Below are 26339 nucleotides of genomic sequence, written 5' to 3'. Positions count from 1 at the left end.
GTTCTTAAAATAGATTTAATATGAGAAAATCAGTTAGATGTTGTTACTTCGCTCATACGGCGTCAGTCCTTCGATTTCATTCTTTTGACAACCATTTGGTACAACTTTTGCAATGCCTCGATATCACGAACAAAATTCTAAAAAATCCAAAATTAACAATGGACGAAGCAGCTCGCAGTATTAATCAACTTTTGACATACGTCGCTTTAGAGATGCCTGGCCAGCAATTTCGACTGAAGCCAAATTTATTGCATCAAATTTGAAAATCATATCTCAGCTTAGGGAAAGTCAAAAATTCATTCAAAAAAAAAACGATTTTATGATAAAGAATCGGGCGTAAAGCATGTATTTGACATCCCCGAAGAACGCTTCAAAATTCAAGTCCTCTTTCCACCAATAGATCTATTGTTGAATGTAGGATATTGGCATTGTCAGCAAATAAATATGCTGCAGATAATTATGAAAACCATTTCTGCTGCTGAACTAAAAAACACATACCCAAATGATTTTGTTGAGAGTGATATGCGAGACAAAATCGATTTGTTGCATAAGATTTGTAAGGCGATGAATTGGAACGAAATGCTGTTTTTGAGCTACTTAATCTCATATGTGTGTGCGGTTACGATAACGTTTTGCCATAAGCATGTATCGCATTGAGACTTTTACTTATTTTACCACTATCTCTTGCTTCTAGATACAGACCCTTCAGCAAACTTGCTCTGATCAAAAACAAATTGCGATACATTACTGATGACCATCAGCATCTGAGAGTTCAGTGCAAGAAAGGCAAAAAAACGCGAACATTATATTGTAACATTCACCAAATAGATTTCCAAAAATGTAAAGTTTACATTGATATGGCCTTTAAATGGCGTTGATAATTATAATAAGATAAATGAATAAATATGGAATAAAATTGGCATATTACTAAATCGAGGGTTCATCGAGGCATGGTCCTATTTATCATAATGGTTTATTTATTGTAAATTAATAATTATCCTTACCCAGCATATGCCAAGTAAGATATAAGATATTCCTGGTAGATCTGAATATGCCAATTGAATATCCAGAGCATATGCAGGTGCTTGTGCTGTCCGGGCACTATTTCATTTTAGAGGGGCCTTTTTTAAATCATTATAACATGTCAAAGCTAATTTAGAAAACATACTTAAAAACCAAAATATCAGGTGCTCCTCTCCAAACAATCAAATATCATGACAATGTTTAGCAGCAATTGCAACAATGCTTATTTTTCACAAGCAAATGATGACGCCACTGGTTATCAAACGAATAATATACAACGTTGCCAACCAGTAGCCAAACATCCCTAGTGCCCACTTATAACAGTTTTCAAGCTCTAAGGAATAGTATGTTTATACATTATATGTGTCGTTTATCACTTGTATTTAAATCGCTTTGGTATGAACTGTAATAATTATTAAAAATTCTTTACTAATTGATTGAAAAAAAAACAATTTACTGAAGCTTTTGGTGATTGTATGCTGAAAATGCAGACTAACAAAATGAGTGAACTAATGATTAATAAAATTAATGGTCCTAATAGATTTAACTTAGTTTCCAAACGCATATACATGAACTTTAAGAATTAATGCCATGATAAAGTTAGGTACGAAAGGGCATTAATGAAGTGCATTTGGATTTTCCAGTTTAAAATCTTTTAAAAGGTTAACAAAGTTATATACTTTATGAGAAATAAACTTTATATGCCGTCCATATGTGGCTTAAAGCATATAAATTAAGTTGGTTTTGTGAGAAATCCAGACGTATCTTTTATTAATAACCCTTACCGTAAAATCTGATATCACATTAATCAAATGAAAGTGACGAATAGACTTATTAATTTAAACGCATTGCGCTTTGTGATTTTTTCTAAAAAAGGTCTATTGAATGGACTAATAATATTGATCTCCTAGTCTTTAGCCTACCAATCACGCCTCGTATTGTTCCTTCGGCTATAGATGTTCATAAAAAATAGTATATATTTTATTCATCCCTAAAAACTTAAACACTTCTAAAATCAGATTATGTCGTTAATTCCTGATGTTCCTATCACATTTACAATTACTAGTTTAATTATGTTGGCTTTTAGCTGGTAACTAGTGCACTATGACCAGAGAATTGAACTAAATATAATATTTTAATAAAAGGTTCTTATTAATAAGATCATTGAAGTCTGTAAAGCGAAAAACAGTCAACGTATCAAGGTATATTAAAAATCTCAAATACAAATAACGCCTGTTTTTATGATTTTTTCCAGTCAGTGATCGTAATATCTTGCATTTTTACGCCTTCTTAGTGCAAGCAAAATTACAAATATTAAAAGAAACAGATTCTATGCCAAAACCGAATAAAGCCTTCGGAGTAATTTTTAAAATAAAATGCAACGCAGGAGAACATTAAAATCGAACTTAATGGGAGTTTTTTAAAAAGATAGAACAGCTTCTTCCTATACAACAAAAACATCGTTCCGATTAAAAGTGTCTATTGAAAGTTCTATTTTGATCCATAGAACGTCTGTTTTAATCCATAATAGGAGAATGCACGAGCTGGAAATTATACTAGGTGATGTTGCATGCCTTACTTGTATTTTCTAAACATGCATCCATATTTTGTATTCAATTTTCTTGGGAAATAGAAGTGAGCCATAAAAAATTGCCATTTATTTTCCTACACGGCATTAATTAACGTCAATTTTTTAAAAGATTTTCCTGGAAATATTTGGATTTTTAAACGGCAGAATCGGATTGTCATATCTGAAGAGAACAAATATGTTAAAACTTATTTCTTGTTTACATTTTATATTGGCAACATCATTGTTCCTTCGTCTGCTGCAAGAACCAGGAAACGTAATTTACATACCAAAGAATCTGAGTGGATCTAAAAAATCTAGGCAAGAAGACAAAGTACAATCACGAATAAACGCTTATTTGATTTTAACATCATACATAAAATCTGTAAATAACATTAAAAATATAAAACTTTGCAATTTGTAGGAACGTAGCGAATATCGCATTAGGTTTATCGCAAATTGAGCTCTACTGACGTTCGCTTGCATCGAATATTCATGAATAAGTCAATCTCGTATCATTTTCTTGTCAGCTATAATAGTATCAATATCGGTAACTGAAATTGCGTTTGTCTTGTAATTATGCATGTTTTATATAATTTTCGATATATTTGCCATATAAAATTGCAGATACACGGATTAAATTAGGCATAAAAATAAATTAATTTGTTTGAGTCGTTCATTTTCTCATATACTTTTAAGTTATGCATATTATATTATAAAATTTTAATTTTAATTTCAAAAATCTATATATCTCCCTACATATTTTTAATACATACCATAATACTATTCAACTACAAATTTTATTTAAAACGTCCCGGTATCAAACCGCTTATTTAATTGGCTAATGGTGCGAACAGTTTTGGTTTAATTTTCCAATTAATATGTCGGGAAATTTCATTAAGCCATTTATGTATTTTCCATATATGCATGCGAAATTCATTTTTAACTGCAATCCAAACGGACTATTTACTTTTTGTGTAAAATGAGCAAGTAATAAAATTCTTATGGAATAAAGTGTCTTTTATCTGGCCTATTTCCAAAATAAGTTTAAGGTCGCTCGTATTGGGAAACTTTTGGTTTCTTGACAAAATCCGGTTACAATTGTTCAAAATCCAGTATAGTTAACCTTGCTATCGAAAAGGCTTTATGCAAGAGCTCTAACGCGAGTTGTCTGAAGTTTAAGCGAAAACTTTACGGATAAGAATTCGTAAGAAAACTTTAAATGTATGTATCTTGTAACAATAAGATAAGTAAGTTGCGAGTATAGAAGGCTTAAAGTATAAGTTTGTATGTAAATAAAAATAATTTTAAATGGGATCGTTTTATGTAGTAATTGGATAGAAAATGAAACGTCACAGGTAGTACGCTGATATGAAATAAAATAAACGATAACAAGATAAATCTGAATTGAAATGATGATCATTAAAATTCCTAGAAACTTTTAATTTCTTTTATGTTACCAACTCAATTTTTAGTTTTAAAAAGAGAACAAAGGGGAGGAGAAAGTAAACTCAAAGTCCAAGTATCATAATCAAGCGTCTATTTAAAGGTTACGCGTTTCGCCGCATTAGGGTATCATCAGACCTAAGTAAAATTAACAAAATTAAATAATACGGAGCAGAACGCTAATTAACAGAAAAGACATACCTATCTAAATACAAAAAACTGCACACTTTCTCCTCCCCTTTGTTCATATACTTAAGTCTCTTTGGGAATGATGGATGATTATTTTGAATTAAAAAAAGTTTCGTCAAAGTGTATGATTTAAATAAATATGATAATAATATTCTTATTGTTCTTGGTTGTCAAGGGAGAAAAGTTGTTGAGAACGTGTATCTGCGAAATCTCCAGTGCAAATATGTTTCTCACGCTTAAAATATGGTGACTTATATACGAGAAATATATTTTTCTTACAACAGCACTTTTCGTAATAGAAAAACTCAAATTCAGGAGTTTTCAGCTTGTAATTCTAAATGATTTAAGCATCGTGCTTCTATGAGTTTCCTGAATAGAATATAAAAGAAATCAGTTAAAGACCTTTTAAATACTTCCCTCCCCCAAATTTATCATGCCTCATGAAACTTAATTTATATTAACTTTTTCATGCAAAATATGAACAAGTAATTAAAGTTACTATTGACTGTTGACTGTTTTTGCTCTAAAGACTTCTGAAATGGAGGAAACAATTACCAGGTTTATTTGAACATTTTTTAAATAAAGCAAAATACATTTTTAAATATAACCCTAAAAAACGCAAATTTTGAAATAATAAAGAATTCACAACTGACTCTCTAAAGCATTCAGCCTTTTGTCAAGCATTCGTGCCAGTCACAACTAACTACACTAATTAATTTTTGACTCAAAAAAAACCTTCTGAAACTTATGATAATTCTGTTGTCTTGCATAGAGTGTTGAGACAAAGTAGAAGAGGTTTTTATAAAAAATCTTAAACCTAATTCTACTATGCGAAAAAAAAATCCGAGACATAAAAAATGCAAAAATATATCTCCTGCATAAGCATGTATCGCATCCAGCTTACATTTTCGGTACTATCAAAAATTTCTGAAAAAGTTAAAATATAATTGCAATGGAGGAAAGGGTAACAGGCACAAAAACAATTAAGACATACATATACACTAAATAAGCACAACCGGTTAATAAATTTCGAATTAATTTAACAGTTTTGGTCTAATTGTATGTACTGTGTTTTGTAGTATTTTATAACTGACACGAATTGCTATATTCGCCATTTTTAGTAAGAGCATACAGAATGTATTAATTAATTTATAATTTTTCTTTGCAAATGCCAGAATAATTTCTTCGTGTGATAGCAAAACTTAAAAATTACAAAAAAAACGTTAACTAAGAAAACTAGTATTCATAGTGAAGTAATAATTATTTTAGATTTTTTTAAGGTTTTTATGCTACTTCCAATAGGAGTACTAAAATTATTTTATCAAATATTATTATTATAGCTGGAGTAGATCTATATTGAGACAATTAAATGCAGTTCATTGAATAATTTTTATAGATATAGATTTATTAATTTTCATTACGAATTTAAAAAAAAAAACGAATCAGTTTAGTAAATAAAAGTGGACATTTGCGTTAATCTATACCTCAGACTACATTTAGGTAGATATAGTTTTGCCTAAAAACAAACACTGTAACAGCAGGCAGGTCTTATTACAAAAAATGGCGAATCTACTATAAAACAGAAAAAAAAGGACTCCAATGTGCTAAGAATCAGTTGTGGAAGAAAAACATAATGCGTCAAAAAAAAAACGTGGCATCATGGCAAGAACCGGTCAAAACATGATCATATCAGCATAGAATGAACTAGGCTACCATCCACTACTACACAATTAGAGATAGTCAGTCCCATTTTCTGGTCCATTTGGCACTTACCATGGTCACGTCATCTATCTTTGAGATACTTCTGACAAATATGTTGACACGTACTACAGCGGGGCCATCTGACGGTCAAAAACGGAAAGGATTAGAATTTTTTGAAACGCGGAAGCTCTTTGGTATAAGTCTGTTGTGGAATGTAGTTTATTAGCGTCTTAAGTTTTCTATTTTTTGGTCCTTTGAGCCAAGACACACATCAAGGTTTAGATAACTTTCATACAAGGGTTGGTAAGTGAACAATTGAAATAGCTAGATACTATTAAAACTTATTTTTAGTTTCAATAGATTAACTTAATAAGTAGTACAGTTTTCATAAATATATAATTAAACACACAGACACTTCTCAAACACACCAGAGTTCTACATTTTAACCGCATATTAATTCCATAGGTTACAATATATTTTACAACATTAACATGGAATCTGCGTGAATTGATTAAATTTTGTTACTGCTCATTTACGTACATCAAGCCTCTCTATTTGCACATAATATGCCTTGGCTTGTAATTCATTTCACAAATATAATATTCCTAATGCCGCCAAACACAACTGTCCCGTAAAATTTGACTTAATTATTTACTTTTTCCTTTTTTAAATAAATCAAATAACTAAATGATGATTCAATATTGCGACTTGAAAAAAGTGAAGCAAACTAAATATACTCTCAACACACAAATTGTGCATATTCAGTAACAATCGGGTTTTATAACATAAATATAGAAGTATACAAAATTAATTTACTAACTGAAAAAGTCCACTTAGGAAAAGTACTTACTTATATAAAAAATATTTATTGAGGATGAAAACCAAAAACTATTTAAATCTTATTTAATAAAATATCCTCTTCATTAATGGCCATTGCCGATCGTCATGGTAATTTGAACTTTTAAAATACATGCCCTGAAAAAGCCGGTCGTTGTGGTATCAAACCAAATTTTCAAACTCTTTAACCAAGAGATCCCTGTCCTGCAAGGTTTCCTCCATCCCAGTACTCTCCCTTGAAGAACTGTGGGAGTTCATAACGTTTTCTATTCTACATTATGTATTTAAACTTCCTAGTCCTGATCCCCATATCTTTATTTATTTTCTTGAGCGATCTAACATTTGTGACGTGGGCTGTCAAACTTATTTTAATTGTTAACCGATATAGACTGTGGTTGAGATGTGTATCTCAAATGCCTCAAACTTTTCTGTCGAGTATCGAGTGTGTGTCCTTGATTCTGCTCTATAAAGCAAAACTGGCAACATGTAACAGCGAAGCATTCTTATTTTTGTTGTTAGATTAAGGTCGTGGCTTTTAAAACGATTTGACATTTATCGAAATGTCATTTGGGAATTCTTAATACGGCATTTAATTTCACGAGAATGGTCCCAATTTTCGTTTATTGTCATGCCTTGATACGTGTATGATGCAACTCTTTCGATTGGTTTCTGGTAGTATCGAAATAGTAGATCCCTGGTACATTTTTTCTTATCTATGTTTAGCGTTAAAGTGTACTTTTTCATCAATCTATCTCGATTTCTTTTATTTCTTTCAATATTGTCAGGAAACACTACTGTATATAGTTCAATCGTTAGCCGTTTACAGACATTCCTAGTTCTATGCCATGTAGAGCTTCATAAAATATCTCTTCTAAGTATAAGTTAAATAATAGGGCTGAAATGATACATCCTTGTACTCCTCTTTGTATTTCCATTATGTAAATCGAAATACATGGATACACTTTTGTGTATTTGCTGTTTGAGCGCAATAAAGGTTTATAATAATTTTTACGTCCCGGTCATCTAATCGGATGTTTCTAAGAATCTCTATGTGGGTTATAACGGGTTTCGAGTAGAACTAAGGGAATGAGAGCACTTTGAAAATTCGGAAAAAAGTCATATTTCGATCTCGTTTTTGAGCCCAAAAATGGGCATTAAAAATGCGATATCTCAAATAATATAAGAGCTACGTCCTTTCGAAAGGTCTTATTGGATTCAGAAAGACAAAACTAAGGAACAAACAAAACCGTTGGAATTCATCCAATAGTGCTCTTAGAATCCGATATATCGACCTTTAAAGTTTGGGATTTTTTCTTTTTGGGTGTATTCCCCCGTATCGAATTTTTTCACCAAAAATTGATTTTTTTCGAAATTGAACCAACTATACCGGCGGCTTGATTTCATTACCTGCATCACGAAAACACCGAGTTATAACGGTTATTCTAGTTTTCTATGCTGAACTTTTTCCAATGTTTTTTCATAATCTACGAAGCTTGCATATACATTGCAGTTCATAACACCACATCTTTAAAATAGCACTCGTACACAGAAAAGTGTTTCTCTTGTACTTATTGCATTTCTGAAGTCAGATTGCGTTCTTTCAATATGCTCTTCACATAGCCTATATAGTGTATAACCCTTAGAGAGATCTTCAAGAAATGGCTTTTGAGACCTATTAAGCGATATTCTGAGCATTGTTTAGCGCTGCGTTTCTGGAAATAGTGTGAGTGTTGACTTCAGCCATATTTTGGGTACGTTTCCGATAGCGAATCAGACGCTAGTGTAGTTTATTCTACAGATCAGGATAGTTATAATGACTTACAAAAAGTATGAGAGTTAATGTGTCATTAAAGACCTTCAGTCTACTCCCAGATTTTTAGGTCTAGCCAGGAAAAAGGCAAAAAAACAGATTCTGATTTATTTATCGTGACACCAGATAAAGAGAAATTAGAGAAAAAAGAAGACGCAAAAGTAAAAATAAAAAGGAACTGGCGAATTTAAAAGGAATCAAACGAAAATTAGTGAGAGATGATGAACTACAGAAAAAAAGGACATGCTGAATAGCGTGACTTGCTCCCTCTGTAGAACATCATCACATACCGAATGTGCAAGCCTGGAGTGTGTATTTGTCATCTTTGTCAGCCATAAATCACTTACACAGCTTTTATGTTATATATGTTAAAAGTTACCATGCATGTTTGTGACATTGATATTTTGTTAATAAGAGATTTAAGTTTTTGTAAGGTCCAAGTACGGTCGATATTACTCGAATAGGTAAAGTAATACGAATCATTTTAATAAATTTTTTATTTCGTTTAATATCTATGCTTCCGCCTATTCTTAGTTTTCTTTAATTGTACTTTCTTAAATGTTGCACAAAATAAGGTTTAAATTCTACCTAGTTTGAGATATATTAATTATTTCCCTTAAGTGGTTGGTATTCCTCACATTTCCCCTACTGAAAAAATTAGAAAAAGTCTATGTTTCGTATTTCTACCGCAATTTCCTCTTCGGGCACATCTAAATTATCATAAAATTCTTTTTTCACGTAACGCAGCTCCTACAGACGAAAATCACTAATCATTAGTAGCTCTTAAGCTATGTCATCGCCATGAAATCTAATTTTTTTTACGCTGCTCAACTAGCAATAAAAATTAAATTATTATGATCGTATACATGATTTGAGTGGTGTGAGAGGAAAATTGGAAACATTTATTTGCAAAAAAAATTCAGTTCAGGCCTGAATTACCTTCAAATATTAATTTTCTTAGTAGTTCATCTTGCTAAATGCGATTTTACCGCAATTCGTTCGTATTAGAGTGAGAATTAGGGCTACAAATGGGTATATAGTCAATAATTCGTAGACCTCAGAGATGTGTGAAAACATTATTTATATAAGCAAAATTTAGAGGTTAATAAAATTTTCTACTAAAAAGCATAACTGATTGATTATACAGGCAAAAATCGAAGTGTGAGAGAATCATATTTTTTAAGACCAATCTCTTCTTTATTTTTAGATCAACTTAAGACCCTTATTTTTAAATCATGCGTAAACTTTACGGGACAGTGTTCTTGTTCGCTCAACATTTCGGCATCAGGTTTTCTGAAAAATAAATCAATCGAATCAAATTTTAAGGGAGAAATTTTGCTCGTCCTGCTGGCGCTGAATTTTTGAGCATTAATATTATCCCTTTTCCATGTGGCGTTAAATATTTTAACGTTGGATATAAATACCGTAGAGCCTCCGCCTATTATTTTTAATTTTTTTTTATGACCAGAGATTGCTTAAAACCTTCGTTTAACCGCATGGTAATAAGGCACCGGCACCAAGAGTAAATATTCTAGTAATCTGATGTTCTTTTTTAACCATAAAAACCTGAATACTGCAAGCTAAGAGCCTACTTTTAATATATACCAGTTACCTGTTATTCTTTATTTAAAAACTATTTTTGTTAACATGGTTAAAAAAACAAACAATAGTGCTGAACATTACAATAGTTAGAGTGATTAGTAAAATATTGCTTAAAACTGTTAATATTCCGAGAACATACCTAAATATATACTATGCAACAAACTGCTCGCTATAATTAACCCATTACCTAATCAGTGTTTTATTATTGAACTTATTTACATTTACACGAGCAGTTCGTCACAAAATAAAACTTTAAGTAAGTAAACCAAAATCACTATTCCAGGCAAAAACAAAATGGCAGTATCGAGGCTTGAATGGAATAAACATGTCTACCGTCAAACCCCTTAGTATTAGTTAAAACAGCATTCTCAGCAATCAAACTGGTTGCGACTAGTTTGCAAATGCTACCCTACAAGCTTAAGGGGTCAAGTACAATCCTTGCTTCATATTACCCCTTTGTAACCACCATCGCCTAACTTGGTATTCATATTTGTGTAAATTTGTGTGTAAAATTAAGCTCTATAGGAGAGTTGCTGTATTATGTAAAATACGTGACCAAATGTTTTGATATAGTACATTTACATATAGGAAAAATTAAAGTATTGAAATCAATTAACTATTCACAAAAATGTGCTTTAAAGGATAACGATATTTATTAAATACTTACTTGCGCTTCTTAGAGGTCCTAAAGGGCATCATTTTATATTGGTTTTATTAATAATAAATTATTAAAAAAGAAATAATAATATCCTAAAGTAGAATTAGTATTTTTATTTTAGAAAAATATAGACAAATCTGTGTTTAATTCAAATAGCGTCTAGCATGGCTGCTTTTCTAATTAAATTACCAACTTTTTTGAAGATTTTTTACCTTGCGATAGAAAAGTATATTATGCGTATAGGAGTATGATTTGAAATGCAACCTTGTAGCGTTTTATTTTTCTACTCCTTATGTTCATTAACGCTCCATTGATATTTCATTAATTTCAATAATTACATTAATAATTTTAGTCAACTTCTTTTATTCATATTTCTTTAAACTCACACTGTCAATGACGCATTATACTGTAACGCATCACTCTCCTAGGTTAATTATGTACCATGCTTTCTGTCGACGGTCCGCCACTTTTCTGATTGGTCTTAATTAATGTTTTATCTGATTGGCTGATATTGACAGCTCAGGCGAGTGGTGGGGTCGTTACTGATTTAGTCGGTACTGCATCCATTTTTTTGAGGACTTGTTCCCGTGTTGCAGGTAGGAGCGCACGTAAAAGGCCAGTTTTTTTTTATTTCCGAAGTTTGTGAAGCAGGAAGTGGCCAATATGGTTTGTAATTTATAGTCCTTAATCTTGTTCCTTTAGGGAACCGTTTAATTCATAATTCTGGTGCAGGATGCCCAAGATTTTGATCGATAGAGAATGAAACTTAGCAAGGTGAGTGTGTCACATTTTTAACGCCATTCATTTTTTATGGACAGTGAATACAATGGCAACCGTTGTTTCAGGGTTTTACTTTTCTGTTTTCCTCTTTACTCTTCTTCAATTGTTGATGACTGCAAGCTTTTGATTACCCCACGAAATTGCTGAAAGCGGTGGAGCTGGAGCCAGCGTTAGAGCTAGTATTAGAGATTCCCAATCCGGATAGCTAAGCTACAAATGGCATAAATTCACAGCCTCGATTTTGAAGGCTAGCTGTTCATTTCTTGGAGGAATATACAGGCCAGTTTATTCCATTTATTTAAATATTACTAACCATAGATTTGTCTCATTTATTTAAATTTTTATTAATATACCTTTAATTTCAATTTATTGCTACAAATATTTAATCAATATCATAATTTAATACGTCAATTTCTTATCTATAATTTTAGTTATTTTTTGTTCAGCATTTTTCAGTACCTTTTTTGGTAGTTAAGTAGATATAACTCGGTTAAGGCTGATATGCCTTAGATAAAAAGGTTCATGAACTTTCCCCTGCGTAATACAAATATATACTAAAAACTTTAATAATTGCAATTTATTTTTCAAGTGCTGAATTATTCTTATATTATTCATACTTTAATTCATAATAAATTATTAACATTTAACAGATTAGAACATGAGGTGTATACATATCTTTGATGTAAATATAATTTGGTTGTATTGTTAAGATATTTTTTTTGCCTCTTTAAATCTACTTTATTCAGGGTCATTTAATTGTTAATTGAAACCTATATACCAAGTCTTTTTCTTAGTTTTCTTTCATTTATAAAAAAAACTAAGTGGTGTCCTCTTATTTAATAGTTATAATTAAGTTTCTTTCTAGATTCTTTAATAGCCAGTCATAAGTGAACCTTCGAACAATCCCAAGCCTCCAATAATTCTGAGCTATCGTCTGCAAACTCTTGGCAATATAGTAACACTGTAAAGTTAACGCCACAACCTAATTAAATAAATATATCGAATACGATAAATCAGATAACAAATGTAACTAGCTATCACATGGCTCAAAACAGTGATGATGTAAATGTGCAATTTATTTTAGGACCGATTTGAAAGTGAATCCCGAAAAAAGTTAAAATTACGACAATGTTTCGATTGGATGTTTTTATTTTAATGTAGGAGTTGTATAACACTTTTCTCTACTTTTTTTTAAAGATTTAATCATCTGCGTATATTTTATATCTATCTTGACCCTAAGCATTCTGACAGCAAATATATAAAATTACAGATAATTCAATTGATTTCAGAGATAACTCCCAATGGGAAGCTTAAAATAACAAAAACTGCAAAAAAATAGTCGCTTTCGATACGATGTTAACAGTCATGCATAATGTAAAAATAAACTACCTGAAAATAAATGAGATATCGGCTTCCTAAAAATACTTCCTCAGATATAGATCGTATTATGACCTGAACAAAACAAAAATAATTAATTGCGAAAGATAGGTATATTTTTAGGGAGGAATTCCAATAAGTAATTCATCTTTTTTTTAATTAGAAGAGTGGTGTGATTTATAATTAAAAATTCTTCAAACCCTTTAGCATGTCCATCGTTTACATAGATAAAATTGATTTATCGTCAGTAGGTCCATTAGTTTTAGAAACTTGGTTCAAAGGACCAATTTCTTAAAAAGTTATCTTGTACTCTTTCAGTAGCATCAATATCAGACACACACTATAACAGGGAGACCAAATGGAGCAAATATAATCCAAATCAGATCGTTAGGAGGATGTGGTGGCATTATGTAGTAAGTTCATCAATGCGTTATGCGTGGTTTTCTCCTATCAGGTTTTTCAGTTGGTCTACCCATCGCGACGGAAACGTCCTCTTGATCTTTATCGATTTACTTTTGCTTCTATGATCAGCTTCTCCATTGCCTCTGATCTTATATGTAATGTGCCCAAAGTATTTTAAGTACTGCTGGTTGATAAAAGTGGATAACCTGGTTTTGATTTGCAGTTCTCTTAGAATTGATTCGTTGGTATGGTCCATGGAATTCGGAGCATTCTCCTATAGCACCATATTTCTAAAGAGTCATTTTTGCAACCGTCTGCCATTTTCATTATCCACATCGTCTGTATTTGTCTGAGGAGGAAATTCTTCAGCTTCTCGTTCAGTATCCCGAGCATGATTTTGCTAGCATGCGGAATTAGGGCAATCGTACGATAGTTTCCACAGTCGAGAAGGGAACTTTTCTTATATAAAGGTAACAAAATGGAATGGCAGTATTATTTTGTCCAGCTCCCAGTCGTCCAGATCTTCTGATATATGCTGTGTATGATGGATATTCTTAATTCTCCTATGTTTTTTAGTAGTTCAGCGGTAACTCCATCACAACCTGCTACTTTCTGATTTCTTAGTTTTTTTACTGCTTGTTTCACTACCTCCCTAAATATTGTAGATCCGAGTTCTTCGCTTAGGTTTCGGGGGTCGGACTGCAGATCATCTTGAAAGAGCTCTGTGCAATACGTCTACCACACAACCAGATTGTACCAATGAAGAAAACAATACTTTAAGTACAGAGCATGAAAAATCACCACTAAATCGAAATATAAAACCTAAACGTATAGGGGCTTTGTATGTATTTTTCAATTTTCAAGATCTTTTACCTCCATTACTCTTTGATTGTGTTATCTAGAAAAGGGAGTCGAATACATCATTTACACCATTCATAAAAACTGGAGAGTCCTTCTGCAATAACTGATGTTGACAAATGGATTTAATTGCTAAAAACAATTTAAGATCATCAGCAAATAACAATAAATCAGAATCTTTTATGAATATTGGAATATCATTAATAAACAAGTTAAAGAACAACGGACCCAAATGAGAGCCCTAAGGAACACTAGAGGGTACAGAGACAGATTTAGACAATAAATTCTTGAGTTCTACACACTGAAATCTTAACAACAAATAACTAATTTTTATGTTTTTTTGGTTTTGGTAAGCAACAACCTGTCACATACGCATTTTATATAGACAGAAATGAAAAGAAATATATTAGAATGGTATTCCATTTCAAAGGATCTACTCATTTGGGAACTGCAAATTTGGATATGGTGCAGGTAAATAATCACTATTCAGAATAATAATAACTGACTGCAGTTGCAGAGGGTTTGTGAAGTTTAAGAGCGTGGGTACTCTTTAACTCCACACATTTCTGAATTATATGACGAATATTGACAAATAACCTTTAGAAATCTTGGTGGCTTTGTTAACACAATGATGTAAAAACCTTTCATATATTAGTAATAGACTTGGATTGTGCACTTGTGATATCGGATCTTGAGGCTTTAGTACTCAGTTAAAGACACACAATTTTCGATAATTGCATTTTGAAGAATGCTGACTGTAACCTTAATTCGATTTTCTTACTTTACGACATTGAAGAAGTACAGATTAATTTAGTATTCCCTTCTATAGTACAAGCCATGTTCAACTTTCTCTATATTCCAGAATACAGAAGCAATGAATTGGAATGAGCCTTGTATTGGCTTCCTAAAAATATTTCATCAAATACAGATTGTATTATAATCCAAACAATATATAATTCATCTTTTTTTAATGAGAAAAGTGGTAGAATTTATAATTGAAAGTTTATAAATCCTTTAAATTATATCCTAGGTAAAAAAGAGGGGTTCAAATATGAAATTAAGATAATTATCAGATATTACATTTATCCACTATTTCTTTGAATATTACGGATATAGTGAACCATTAGGTCCGAGTGACGAGCTATTAAGCTCGTGACCATTAAATTCTTAAATGCGGCATCGCTTTGGAACTTTAATGACCCAATTACGTAACAAAATATGGAATATTAAAATCCCGATATTTTAACATAGTAAAATAGCAAAAGCAACTCTGATAAGAGGTCTTTAAGTATGCATCCAATAAATGGATCGGCACGACTTAAAACCGTCTCTTACGGCTTTTAAATTAAATGCAAATTAAATTACCTAGCTTAACTGCATATAAGCTACTTTGGGAAAATTTTGACATGGGTGAGGTAGTTACGAGAACCGCAAGGATTTTGTTCCTGGAGGCTGTTATTTGTTTAATTTGACAGGTACAGAGAATATTTTGTTAACAAGCTTTACTTATCCTAATTAGACAACGACAAAAGTAGTCACTTATTTGGTTTATAGTTTATTTTTACTACTCTCTACCTATTTGAAATAGACTATAAATAACAATTATTTCAGAATAATTGGATCATGGATTAATTAGAATTCTTTCCCTCAGAATGCATTTTGTATAATAACTACGTACATAACAAATTAAACTCTTAATATATTTATATTTTTAGTTTGATGTGCAGATGACACCACCATTTTCGCTAAGTCTGAATAGGATCTGTGTCAGCTATAGCATAGAATAAAAAGGATAAGCCTAGAGGCCGTCAAAATAGATTTGAGCAGAGACAAGGATCATAGGAATAAAAACAACCAAAACCAAATAGCGGAAATAAATAATATTGCCGTTGTAAGTTAGCTTGGTACCTGGAATAGGATGCAATCAATATTCAATACTAGCGGATGCCTTGAGAAAATTAAATGTTTAAATCAGCTATTGCAAAAAATGCATTAACTAAACTGACTAAAGCCTGGAAAAGTCACGAAATCACAATAGCAACCTAAATGAGACTGGTTACATTTAACCAGTCTCATAGTCTTCCCAATTTTGGAGTCATAATTTATGCCATTAAAGATGTTTTGCTGGAGACATATAACTCAGAATTCCTTGGATAGCTCGCAAAACAAATGTGTCAATATTAGAACAATAATTCAGCACTAAGCAAAGACTGACAACGGAGGTAACAAAGCAATGATAGGCTGTTTTACAGGCATTCTTGAGGCAGATCTCACACAAGATACACCAACCACTTTGTCGCAATAACTAACGTTCCACTATTAGATCCACACTATGTGCAAGATTATCCAGGAAAAATGAAAAGGGATCGGCAAGACCAGCTCATGATATCACAATACCTAGCGACTAAGAAGAAGAAGATATTTATTGACTTGCCTAAGGCTTCCGATACTATATCACACCTGCTGGAACGTCCGGAATAGCTAGTAACAGGTACTCCAATTAAAATATTTAACTCATCTAAGTTTTTATGTTAATATATTTAACTCCGGTGAGGAAAATTCTACCGTTTTTTTGCGGATGACATCACAGTCTCATTGCCTGTCGGATCGGGTCGCCAGGTGACTACATGGCTTAAACACATGAAGGCAAAGCTAAAGTTTTGGTTTGATGACAACAAACTCCTTATGACTCTGGGAATGTAAATAATAGAATTGAGTAAGTTTGATTGGAGTGTACACTACTACGCTGAGATCAAATGCTCAAGCTTTTACAGTGTGTCAGAAAAAGTATTTTAATTTAGGATTTTAAAACGTTATATATGTATATCCTTATATAGAAAATTTTGATTGTTAATACAAAATATTATGTGTTCAATTCTATTAACAACAATAAATACGTTAAGTATAATTTGTTGTTATAAACTGATTAAAATCAGACAAATAGTGCGTTGCTGATAAAACGATCGTTCTCAGAGCTCAGACATGATAAACAACAAAGATACTAACGAAAGGGCAAAAAATGCAATGCGAGTAGTTAAAAGCCGGTTAGACTGGAGCATTGCTTATGCCAATATTCAATACTTATTTATAAGCAACAAATTTAACTATGCATAACAGAGATTTTAGTTTGATAAGAAATTCCAACTGCACCAGCACAATTTATAGGGTCAAATTCTTTATCTTGATCATCAACGACAATAATGACGATTTTAGATTCATTCAGCAAACGTATATTTAAAGTGCACCCAAAAACTAACACGAAAACTACTATTCCCAGAGACTTCAGGTACCTTAGCGCAATTTCAAGTGCTGAACAAATAAAAATTATAATATATATCTCTGTTGCAAATAACTCATCAAAATTTCCACAAAAACTCATGCTTAAACGTGAAATTATTAATCCATAAGATGAACTGTAAATAACTGGTTAAATAAAGGATATTTCAATAAGAACTCAAGATTTGAATTGCGCGCCATATTTAACAGTCATAATGTGACAGATTGCAATTAGTAAAAATGATAGAACAAAGCGTCCTGGTTTGAAATTTTTTACCAAAATGGTGACAGTTTAATTGCCACTCGAAAAAAATTCGAAAGCACTGATTCCTTTAACGATGCAACGTCACACGATACGACGTTGTATAGAGGTCGTTCAGAACAAAACATCATGGTACTTCGCAAAGGTGTGACAGAAAAGCCACACGTCAATTCGTCATCGGGAATTGGACATTTCAATAGACACTCTTCAGCGAATTCTCACTAAAGATTTACAGCTGCACGCCTACAAAATCCAACTGACTTAACAACTTCTGCCAGCAGACCAGCTGAGAGAATTCACTAATTATAACCATAAGCAACCTGATGAATTTGGTTGCAAAATAATTTTCATCATAAGGCCCATTTTTACCCCGGTGGCTTTTTTAGTAGGCAAAACTGTAGCATTTGGGGCTTAAAAAATTCCACGAATGATTCATCAGAAAGCAATGTATTCACAACGTGTCACTGTATGGTGTGCATTATGCTCTGGGGGAATAATTGGACCGTTTTTCTTCAAACATGAAGAAGGTAATATAGTAACGGTGTGCTATGATAACACAGTTTCTTGTTCCTCATTTGGAATTCCCCAAAATGAGAAATGAGTTTAAAGACGGATGACGATTTGCTGCAAAGAAACTACTTAACTATCTCTCCAAAAGAATCAAATTTTCAATAGATATTTTAAAATATTATTATCAACAAAAAAAAGGAGAATACTTGATTAAGCAATTTTTGACCTAAATTTTGAATACCCCCTTTACTCTAAAAATAAACCAAGTTTTTTTCTACATTTGAGATATAAACCATGCTGCTTGAAATTAATAATGTAAAAGAGGCAAACCAATATATTATATTCATCCTAGTTCGGAAGTTCTACTATAAATGATTTAGAATAAGTACTTCTCAATTTTTATCTATATAATATACACATTTTTCAAATCGGGAGATGAGGAGAAAACATGTTTATATATGCATAGCGAGGGAGTTGATTTGCATTTAGCTTGTGTAAAAATCGACATGTCCCCAACAAAATTGCGTGGAGACTACAAAATACAGGGTTATCCCGCAGCGTCGAGGGAAAAATGGAAAAAAAATATATATTAAAAACCATGTCACGTCTAAATTTTCCCTCAGTCATTAAACCAAAAAAAAATGATGTCGCTTCGGAACTAATTTAACAAATAACGCTGCATAATTCCAAATGGTCCCTTCAATGCATGCAAATATCAAGCACAATAAATCACGTTTTGTAAAACAAGCGAATATATTTTATGCATGGGATAAATTATGCAAATATTGAAAAGTAATTACGAGTTGCAAAATGAAAAATAATTTACTCGTAGTAGGCCATATTCACCCTTATTGGAGTTTTTTAGCCGTACAGAAAAATCATTAATTACTTTTCCGATAGCCTTTAACCAATCAAGAATTCCTAGTAATTAGTTGCAGAAAACTGCGACAGTCACGAATATCATTAGCATCAAACACAGCCCTCTGGAGAAATTAGACAAAGCTTTTTTTCCCTCCTAATTGACATTAATTTAAATCCACGAGTGCCCAATTATTATTAAATTTATATGTTAAACCCTAACCTTGGCCTTTATATAAAAGATTTATTTTTCGTCGAAATTTTAATGAGATTTATCTATAGATTCGTTTTCAAAACATTCCAAAAAGATCGAAAATAACATATAATTTGTTAATAGAAGTTCGCTGCAGTAGAAACACGTTCCCAAAATATATTCTCTAATAAGGTCTAACAATATTCTAGCGAGCTTGAAAAATATTTAAAATAATCTCTAGAGTCTGCATTATCTGGAATTTGAACTGGAAGCTGACTGAAAAATCATCTGGATCAAGAGTATTTTTCAATATGTTCATTACTGTTCAGCAGATATTTTTAACAGGTGCAGACTACGTAATTTGCATGCATATACCGGGTGACACAGAAAAAAGAGAACACTTAATAACTTTTTTACTTTTCAAGATAAACAAATGGAATTTGGTATATCGATAGAATAGTTATAAGAGCATATTTTAACGTATTCTTTTGTTTTCCACCACTTCCGGTTCAACAGGAAGTTACACTAACTTTCTTATTTTAAATGAGACACTTGGTATATTATTACGTATTTCGATAGAAAACAATATTCTAAAAACAATGATGGCATATTTGCTACCTTTTGTTTTATAATCATAGAAAAAATCATTTTTTTAAATTTTAAAATAGGATGCCATGAATGCGTTGAATGTTTTAATTTTTAATCAAGTAATCACGGAAAAATAGTTTTCTTTGCATTTTATGACTTAAATCTTGTACACGCATATTGAAAATGTCCAAATCATTAATTTTGGCATTTAATTATTTTTTTTAAATAGCACATTATTGGGAACAACCACTTTTCAAATGCGGTTTCCTTTTTCCCAATAATTTGATATGATTATTTTTTAAAAAGAAACCGCATTTCAAAAGTGGTTGTTCCCAATAATGTGCTATATAAAAACATTAAGTAAATGCCAAAATTAATGGTTTAGACATTTTAAATAGGCGTGTGAAAGATTTAAGTCATAAAATGTAACGAAAACTATTTTTCCGTGATTATTTGATTAAAAATTAAAATGAGTATAAAACAAAAAGTGGAAAATACAGTATTATTTATTATTGTTTAATATAATTTTTTTTTTAAGTGTTCCCTTCTGTCTGTGTCACCCGGTATATTTGTAGGATGTTGGTATCCTATTATTCGGGAGAGAATTGCTGCCTGATTTCTTCCCCAAATACAGTTGCAATTATCTAATTGAGCCGAGAGTTCTGTAGTAGTAAATGAAACAAGTTATAATACGAGGGCGGGTCAATAAGTCCGTGACTTTTTGGATAAAAGACAGGTTTTTATATAAAAAGTTATTTTATTTTTCAACATAGTCTCCTTTGAATTCTATACACTTAGTCCAACAATTCTCCAATTTTTTTATCTCTTCGGAAAAATATGATTTGTCGAGGTCATCAAAATAGGCATTTGTTTGAGAGATGATTTCGTCGTAGGAGTCAAATCTCTTTCCGCCGAGTCATTTCTTTAAGTTTGGGAATAGGAAATAGTCACTGGGGCGAAATCTGGAGAATAGGGCGGATGAGGAAGTAATTCGTAACCTAATTCATGGATTTTTGCCATGGAAACTGCACATGTGTGGACCCTTGCATTGTACTGGTGAAAAAGAACTTTTTTTTGGCCAAATGTGGTCTTTTTTCTTTCAGTTCCTCATTGAATCTATCCAATAAGTTGGTATATTATTCTCCATTAATTGTTTTCCCCTTTTGAAGATAGTCAATGTGGATTATACCGCGTGCATCCCAAAAAACGGTCGCCATGACTTTATTGGCTGACAAACCCACCTTTGCCTTCTTGGGCACCGATTCACCCCGAGAAATCCACTGTTTTGACTGCTGTTTGACTCCGGTGTGTTGTGGTGGATCCACGTTTCGTCCACGGTGACGAAACGACGCAAAAATTCGTCCATATTGCGGTTGAATAACGCCAAACACTCCTGGGAAATTGGCACACGGTTGCGTTTGTGGTCGATTGTGAGCAAACGCGGCACCCATCTTGCGGAAAGCTTTCTCATACCCAAATGATCATTCAAAATTGAAACTACTGAACCATGTGAGATGCCTATGGCTTCCACAATCTCTCTCACTTTCAATCTCCGATCGGCTAAAACCATATCGTGAATTTTTTCGATTGTTTTGGATGTAGAGACCTCGACTGGGCGTCCAGAACGTTCGGCATCTTCCGTGCTTGTACGGCCACATCGAAATTCAGTAAACCACTTCTTTACCATGGAAATGGATGGTACAGAGTCCCCATCATATTTATCAAGCTTAGCCTTGGTTTGAGTGATGGTTTTTTTCCGTAAAAAATAATGCTTAATGAGCACACGAAATTCACTTTTTTCCATTTTCTTCTCAAAACGAGTGGTAGTCTGCTATCAACAGCTGTCAAACACAAACTAAATGACGCAGCTTGTTCACATTTTGACAGGCGTCAACTGACAGTTCTCTGTTGACAGGAGCAGAGTTGCCATTTTCATTAAAGGGCGGGAAATTCAAAAAGTCACGGACTTATTGACCCGCCCTCGTATATACTAAATATGTCCATTAGCTCTAAAGAGGGTATTATGGCAGTTGTAAAATGTGGACTATTATTGCTGTGCTTGTGGGACTGTTAAGCTTCTCAACAGATAAGTTCACTGATTTCTTACAACTAGAAACAATGACACTTTTTGCCTTTAATTAAGTAAGATCAAACTCAAAAGTAGAGACTTTTAAGTTTGTAAGGGAAAGCTTTTAACTGGGCTTCAGAGTATTTACTTAAGGGCATTTGTGGACTACTTTTTACTAGGACACCAAGAGTGTAAAAAAAAAGACCTATCTTGAGGTATTATGGATATATGATGAGATTTTATGGACCTGTAATTGTCGTCTTGCGGTATATGGACCTGAAATTAGTCACTAAAGATGCAAAGAGAGAACTGCACATCTTCTAACAGAGAAATAAAGAGAGAACTAACGACATCCTGCAACTGTGGTATCTGTAGATCTGCAGTTGGTCACCAAGAGTCTGCAGAGAAAAAGAGAGGGAGACCATTTTAAGCCATAAGGTGTAATAGGGATAGGGACAGTTATGAGCATTTTCTTAAATCGACAGCGACTACAACAAACTCGACTGCAACAACCAAAGTTGATGATGTGACTTTTTACCTATTTGTTTGTTTAGTGGGCTTTCAAAAATGCTTATTAAGTACAGGTTTCATTAAAGGGATTGCTGTCTAACAGCTAAAAGCCCGTTAGTTTAATGGGATTTTATATGTGAACTCTAGAAATCTCTAGGAATCGATGAAGTCTTAAAGAAAGGTATAGACAGAAACATAATAATAATTTGATGAAAGACAATAGCATTGATGGGTTATTTCCCAACAGTCATAAAAAGGGTTATACTCAAATTATTTTCATTTATTATGTTGGATTTAAGTAGAGGAATATAAGTTTTTCATATTTTAAATATAATAACATTCCAATGGTACATAAGTCCACCAAACACATCGTCATAAGAGACTTCAATTCAATTAGCTTAATCACTTGAGGCGTGTTCAAAAATAGAAAGCTCGTAGAGTTCATTTAATTAAATGGATAACGTTGAATTTTTAACAGATTGTTTAATCAACACCCAACTAGTAACTTAAAAAAACTACAAAGTTATCACAAATCTCAATATATAAGTCAATAAACTTTGGAAAGCCAAGAACAAATGATAATATAATCCAAAATTCATCACTTTCTTTAAAAGCATGTGGTAAATCTTGAATCATTAGTGAGTGATATAGGAGAGTTCTAATACTGAAGCCTCTATTGTTGTATTTAACTTTAAATTTAGCTGCTTGCAGAGGGAGATTTGTCACAGTCAAGATGATCCAATGCCACACTTCCAGAATATAAGTCTGTCATTAGATCCAGTTACAGAAGAATAACATTTTGAAGTATGCAAATGTAGTTCGTATCTATAATTAAAGATCACAATCTCTTATACCTATCTTTGCAAAAGATAAGGCACTTTTTTGAGATAATTTTTTTTTTCCTGCAGAAAGTCCGGCTTTCGCAAATGCCGAAGTCTGTCTAAGGGCATTCTAAAAACACTATGCTACGAATAGTTTCTGTGATCTAATCAAGGCGTTTGACTGTGTTTCCTATGAGGTTCAGACCTGAAGTTTTACTACTGCCTTCGGTTTTAGTTTTTGAACATATATGTTTCTACCCCATCTAGACCAACATAGTCACAAGACTAGTTTCAGAGGTTAATTAAGTCCTAGATACTAGACATTTGAAATGTGTAGAGGTCCTGTTTGCCTGGCATTGTTTTTTTTATCATATCTGAACAAAAGATTTTCCTTTCCTTCTTGAACAGGTATTTTATAGCCAAATAGAGTATCTTGAACGTAATTTTTAACACGTGCTGTCTTGGGTGTTTAAATATATTATTATTGGATTGAAATAGGTATATGCCAAACCATCCAAAAGGATTTTTTTAAATGTTAAGCCTATATTCATTTAAGACAAATTATTTAAAATATCTAAGGTATTATTTGCTGTTTTTACACTTTATAAAGCAAATTCCAATAGCAGAAACTTATACATGTTAAGTCAGTGAAATCTAGACATCCGAAGGAAAAACGTGAGCTATCTACCTATCGTCAATTTTCTTGGTAACAGTCATCGTTTCATGAAGCTATATTTCATAAAGATTATTTTAATATATCAGTCGTTAACTGAAGCAGAAAATATAGAGGAATTCGAAACTCTGTCGCTGAATTTAATATCAGTTTCGGATTTTAAATGCAAAAGCGGTTTTCTCAGCAATTTCTTTTCTTTCGAAAGCACCTTTTGCTTGCTATTATTTACTATCGCTATTGTGAATTTTCTATATTAAACTTTATAAAACAGTTATATTTTCACATTTGGACCGCGTTATTATTTTAACATAAACTCAAAGATACTAAATCATAGAATAAAAATATTTCTTCCTAAAACTTTTATCGCAATTCATCTTTTTGATGTATTACAGTTTCCTTGAGAAACCAGCAAAAATTCAACAATCATTAATATTGTACGCTTTACAACTACTTTAATTTACACAGCTTTCTGAAAAGTTTTAAGAAAAATGATCCCATAAGAAATACGAAATTGTAAGAATTAAACTTTTGTATTATTATATTTAAATTTTTAATATTAGTCAAATGAAAAAATGAACAAACTGATGTTTTAAAATTACTTTTTTATTATTTATTTTTAAATTCAAATTGGCTTTTTAATTTTACTCAAGACAATTACTTAAGACACTCAATAAAATTTTACAAGATATTAAGTTTTTTGTCAAACTATTTTGTAAAAAAAAATATATTTTCTGGGCATTAAAATATTTTTAATTCTTTTTGTCTTACGAGGGATTTTTTATGAATTTTAGAAAAAATATTATTTTTTTTATAATAAAAGAGTTGAATCGAACATAAAGACGTATTTTATGTAAAAATAAAGTGCAAAAGCTTATAGAATGAAAAATATCATAAAAACATCTTTAACGTCTTTATGTTTGTGATGAGTTTCCAGGGATGACTCTAGTTATTGATAATTAAACTCAAGTAGATAAGTAATAAGCAGTCCGTTCTGTTTAAAAGCCACTTTGAAATGTTGCACACCTTTAATTTTTATGAATATGTTCACCATAGTAAGGGGACCGGAGACAGGAACTGTATTCAAGATGTGAACGTATCAGTGCATTTGTGCACGGAGCAATATTATGAAAATTTCGTGAACACTTTTCTCTTAATGAGACCAAGCATCTGGAACAATAGTTACTACATGTGAAATATGTGGAATGAAGCTAAGACCCCTGTCAAATAAAAGCCTTAGATCACTGATTTTATTAATAGATTCCAGCGCCTATGAGCTAAGAGTGACTCCAAGGCTCTTTACACTTATTGAAGCATATTGAATAATCCTAGCATTTAAGTTTATACCATTCTTAGATCACCAATCATTAAGTCTTACTTAATCTGACTGAAGCTTGAAACAGTAATCTGTGGATGAAACCATTTGTGGATTTTTTCTTAAATCATCAGCAAAGAGGGGAAAAGGGCTGTACTGAAAGCATTGCGAATTTGGAAAGATTTCGAAAGTTGAACAACAGAGCCTCAAATGAATAATACCCGAATCTTGTGGGACTCATAACTAAGCACTTTGACAACCTGAGTTCGATAAGTGAGGTAAGTCTCAAGCCATTTCAAGAGGGAGCCGACAATGCCTGCTTTTATAGATTTACCCATGATTTCCCGTGTCAAAGGCCTTGGAGAAGTCAGTGTACAAAGCATGTACTGACACTTCTTCCCCAAGGACTCAATTCAGCAGAACTCTCAGCACTAAAATCAAATTGCTAATCCAATAATTTACCCTTTAAGGAGCTTACAAACACATCCTTCAAAAATTTTTGGGATGATACTAAGAATACTTATTGTCGAAAGTTGTTGACTTGTGAGTTACCACCACTTTTTGGAATCTTATGAAACGTGTCTTCCACTAGCCAGAAAAATCACCAGAGTTCACAAATAAGTTGAAAATAATAAAAAGAGGCCTGGCACTTTTTATGGAAAATTGGTGAAAAACCATCTGGTCCAGGGCCCTTGCTCACATACAAGCTGGATAGTTTAGTGTATATATATACACCCTACAAAAATTATCGCATCACTAGTATTTTAAGATATTTTTAATATTTTTTGGGACAATCTGTATATGTATCAACATGATCGGAATTTCTTACATATTTTTTTGAAGCAAAAATGCTCACGTGGATTATTCTAAGCAAAAAGTGTTATTCTAATTTGAATTTATTGTTAATAATGGATGTGCCTGAACGTTTAACAAGACATGTGACTAATGAAGAAGCCGCTAGAATCATTGCGCTCATAGAAGATGGCCGCAGTCAAAGATACGTCGCTCGGATAGTGGG

General features: G+C 32.3%; 1 protein-coding gene across 4 annotated transcripts in view; it reads right to left on the bottom strand.

Annotated features, from left to right (window-relative positions):
* The window catches only part of LOC126748443 (glutamate-gated chloride channel), a 95584-nt gene that overhangs the window by 45458 nt on the left and 23787 nt on the right, over nt 1–26339 (bottom strand). For 2 of the 4 annotated variants that reach the window (XM_050457697.1, XM_050457699.1), the window contains exon 3: nt 5999–6066. The exons of the other annotated variants lie outside the window; for them this stretch is intronic. In XM_050457697.1, coding sequence (XP_050313654.1) covers nt 5999–6066 — 68 coding nt within the window. The remainder of the gene's footprint in view (nt 1–5998; nt 6067–26339) is intronic. 4 annotated transcript variants of the gene reach the window in all.

The sequence above is a fragment of the Anthonomus grandis genome, chromosome 22, assembly GCF_022605725.1.
Source record: "Anthonomus grandis grandis chromosome 22, icAntGran1.3, whole genome shotgun sequence".
Taxonomy (NCBI): domain Eukaryota; kingdom Metazoa; phylum Arthropoda; class Insecta; order Coleoptera; family Curculionidae; genus Anthonomus; species Anthonomus grandis.
This window is presented reverse-complemented; position numbering and strand designations above follow the sequence as displayed.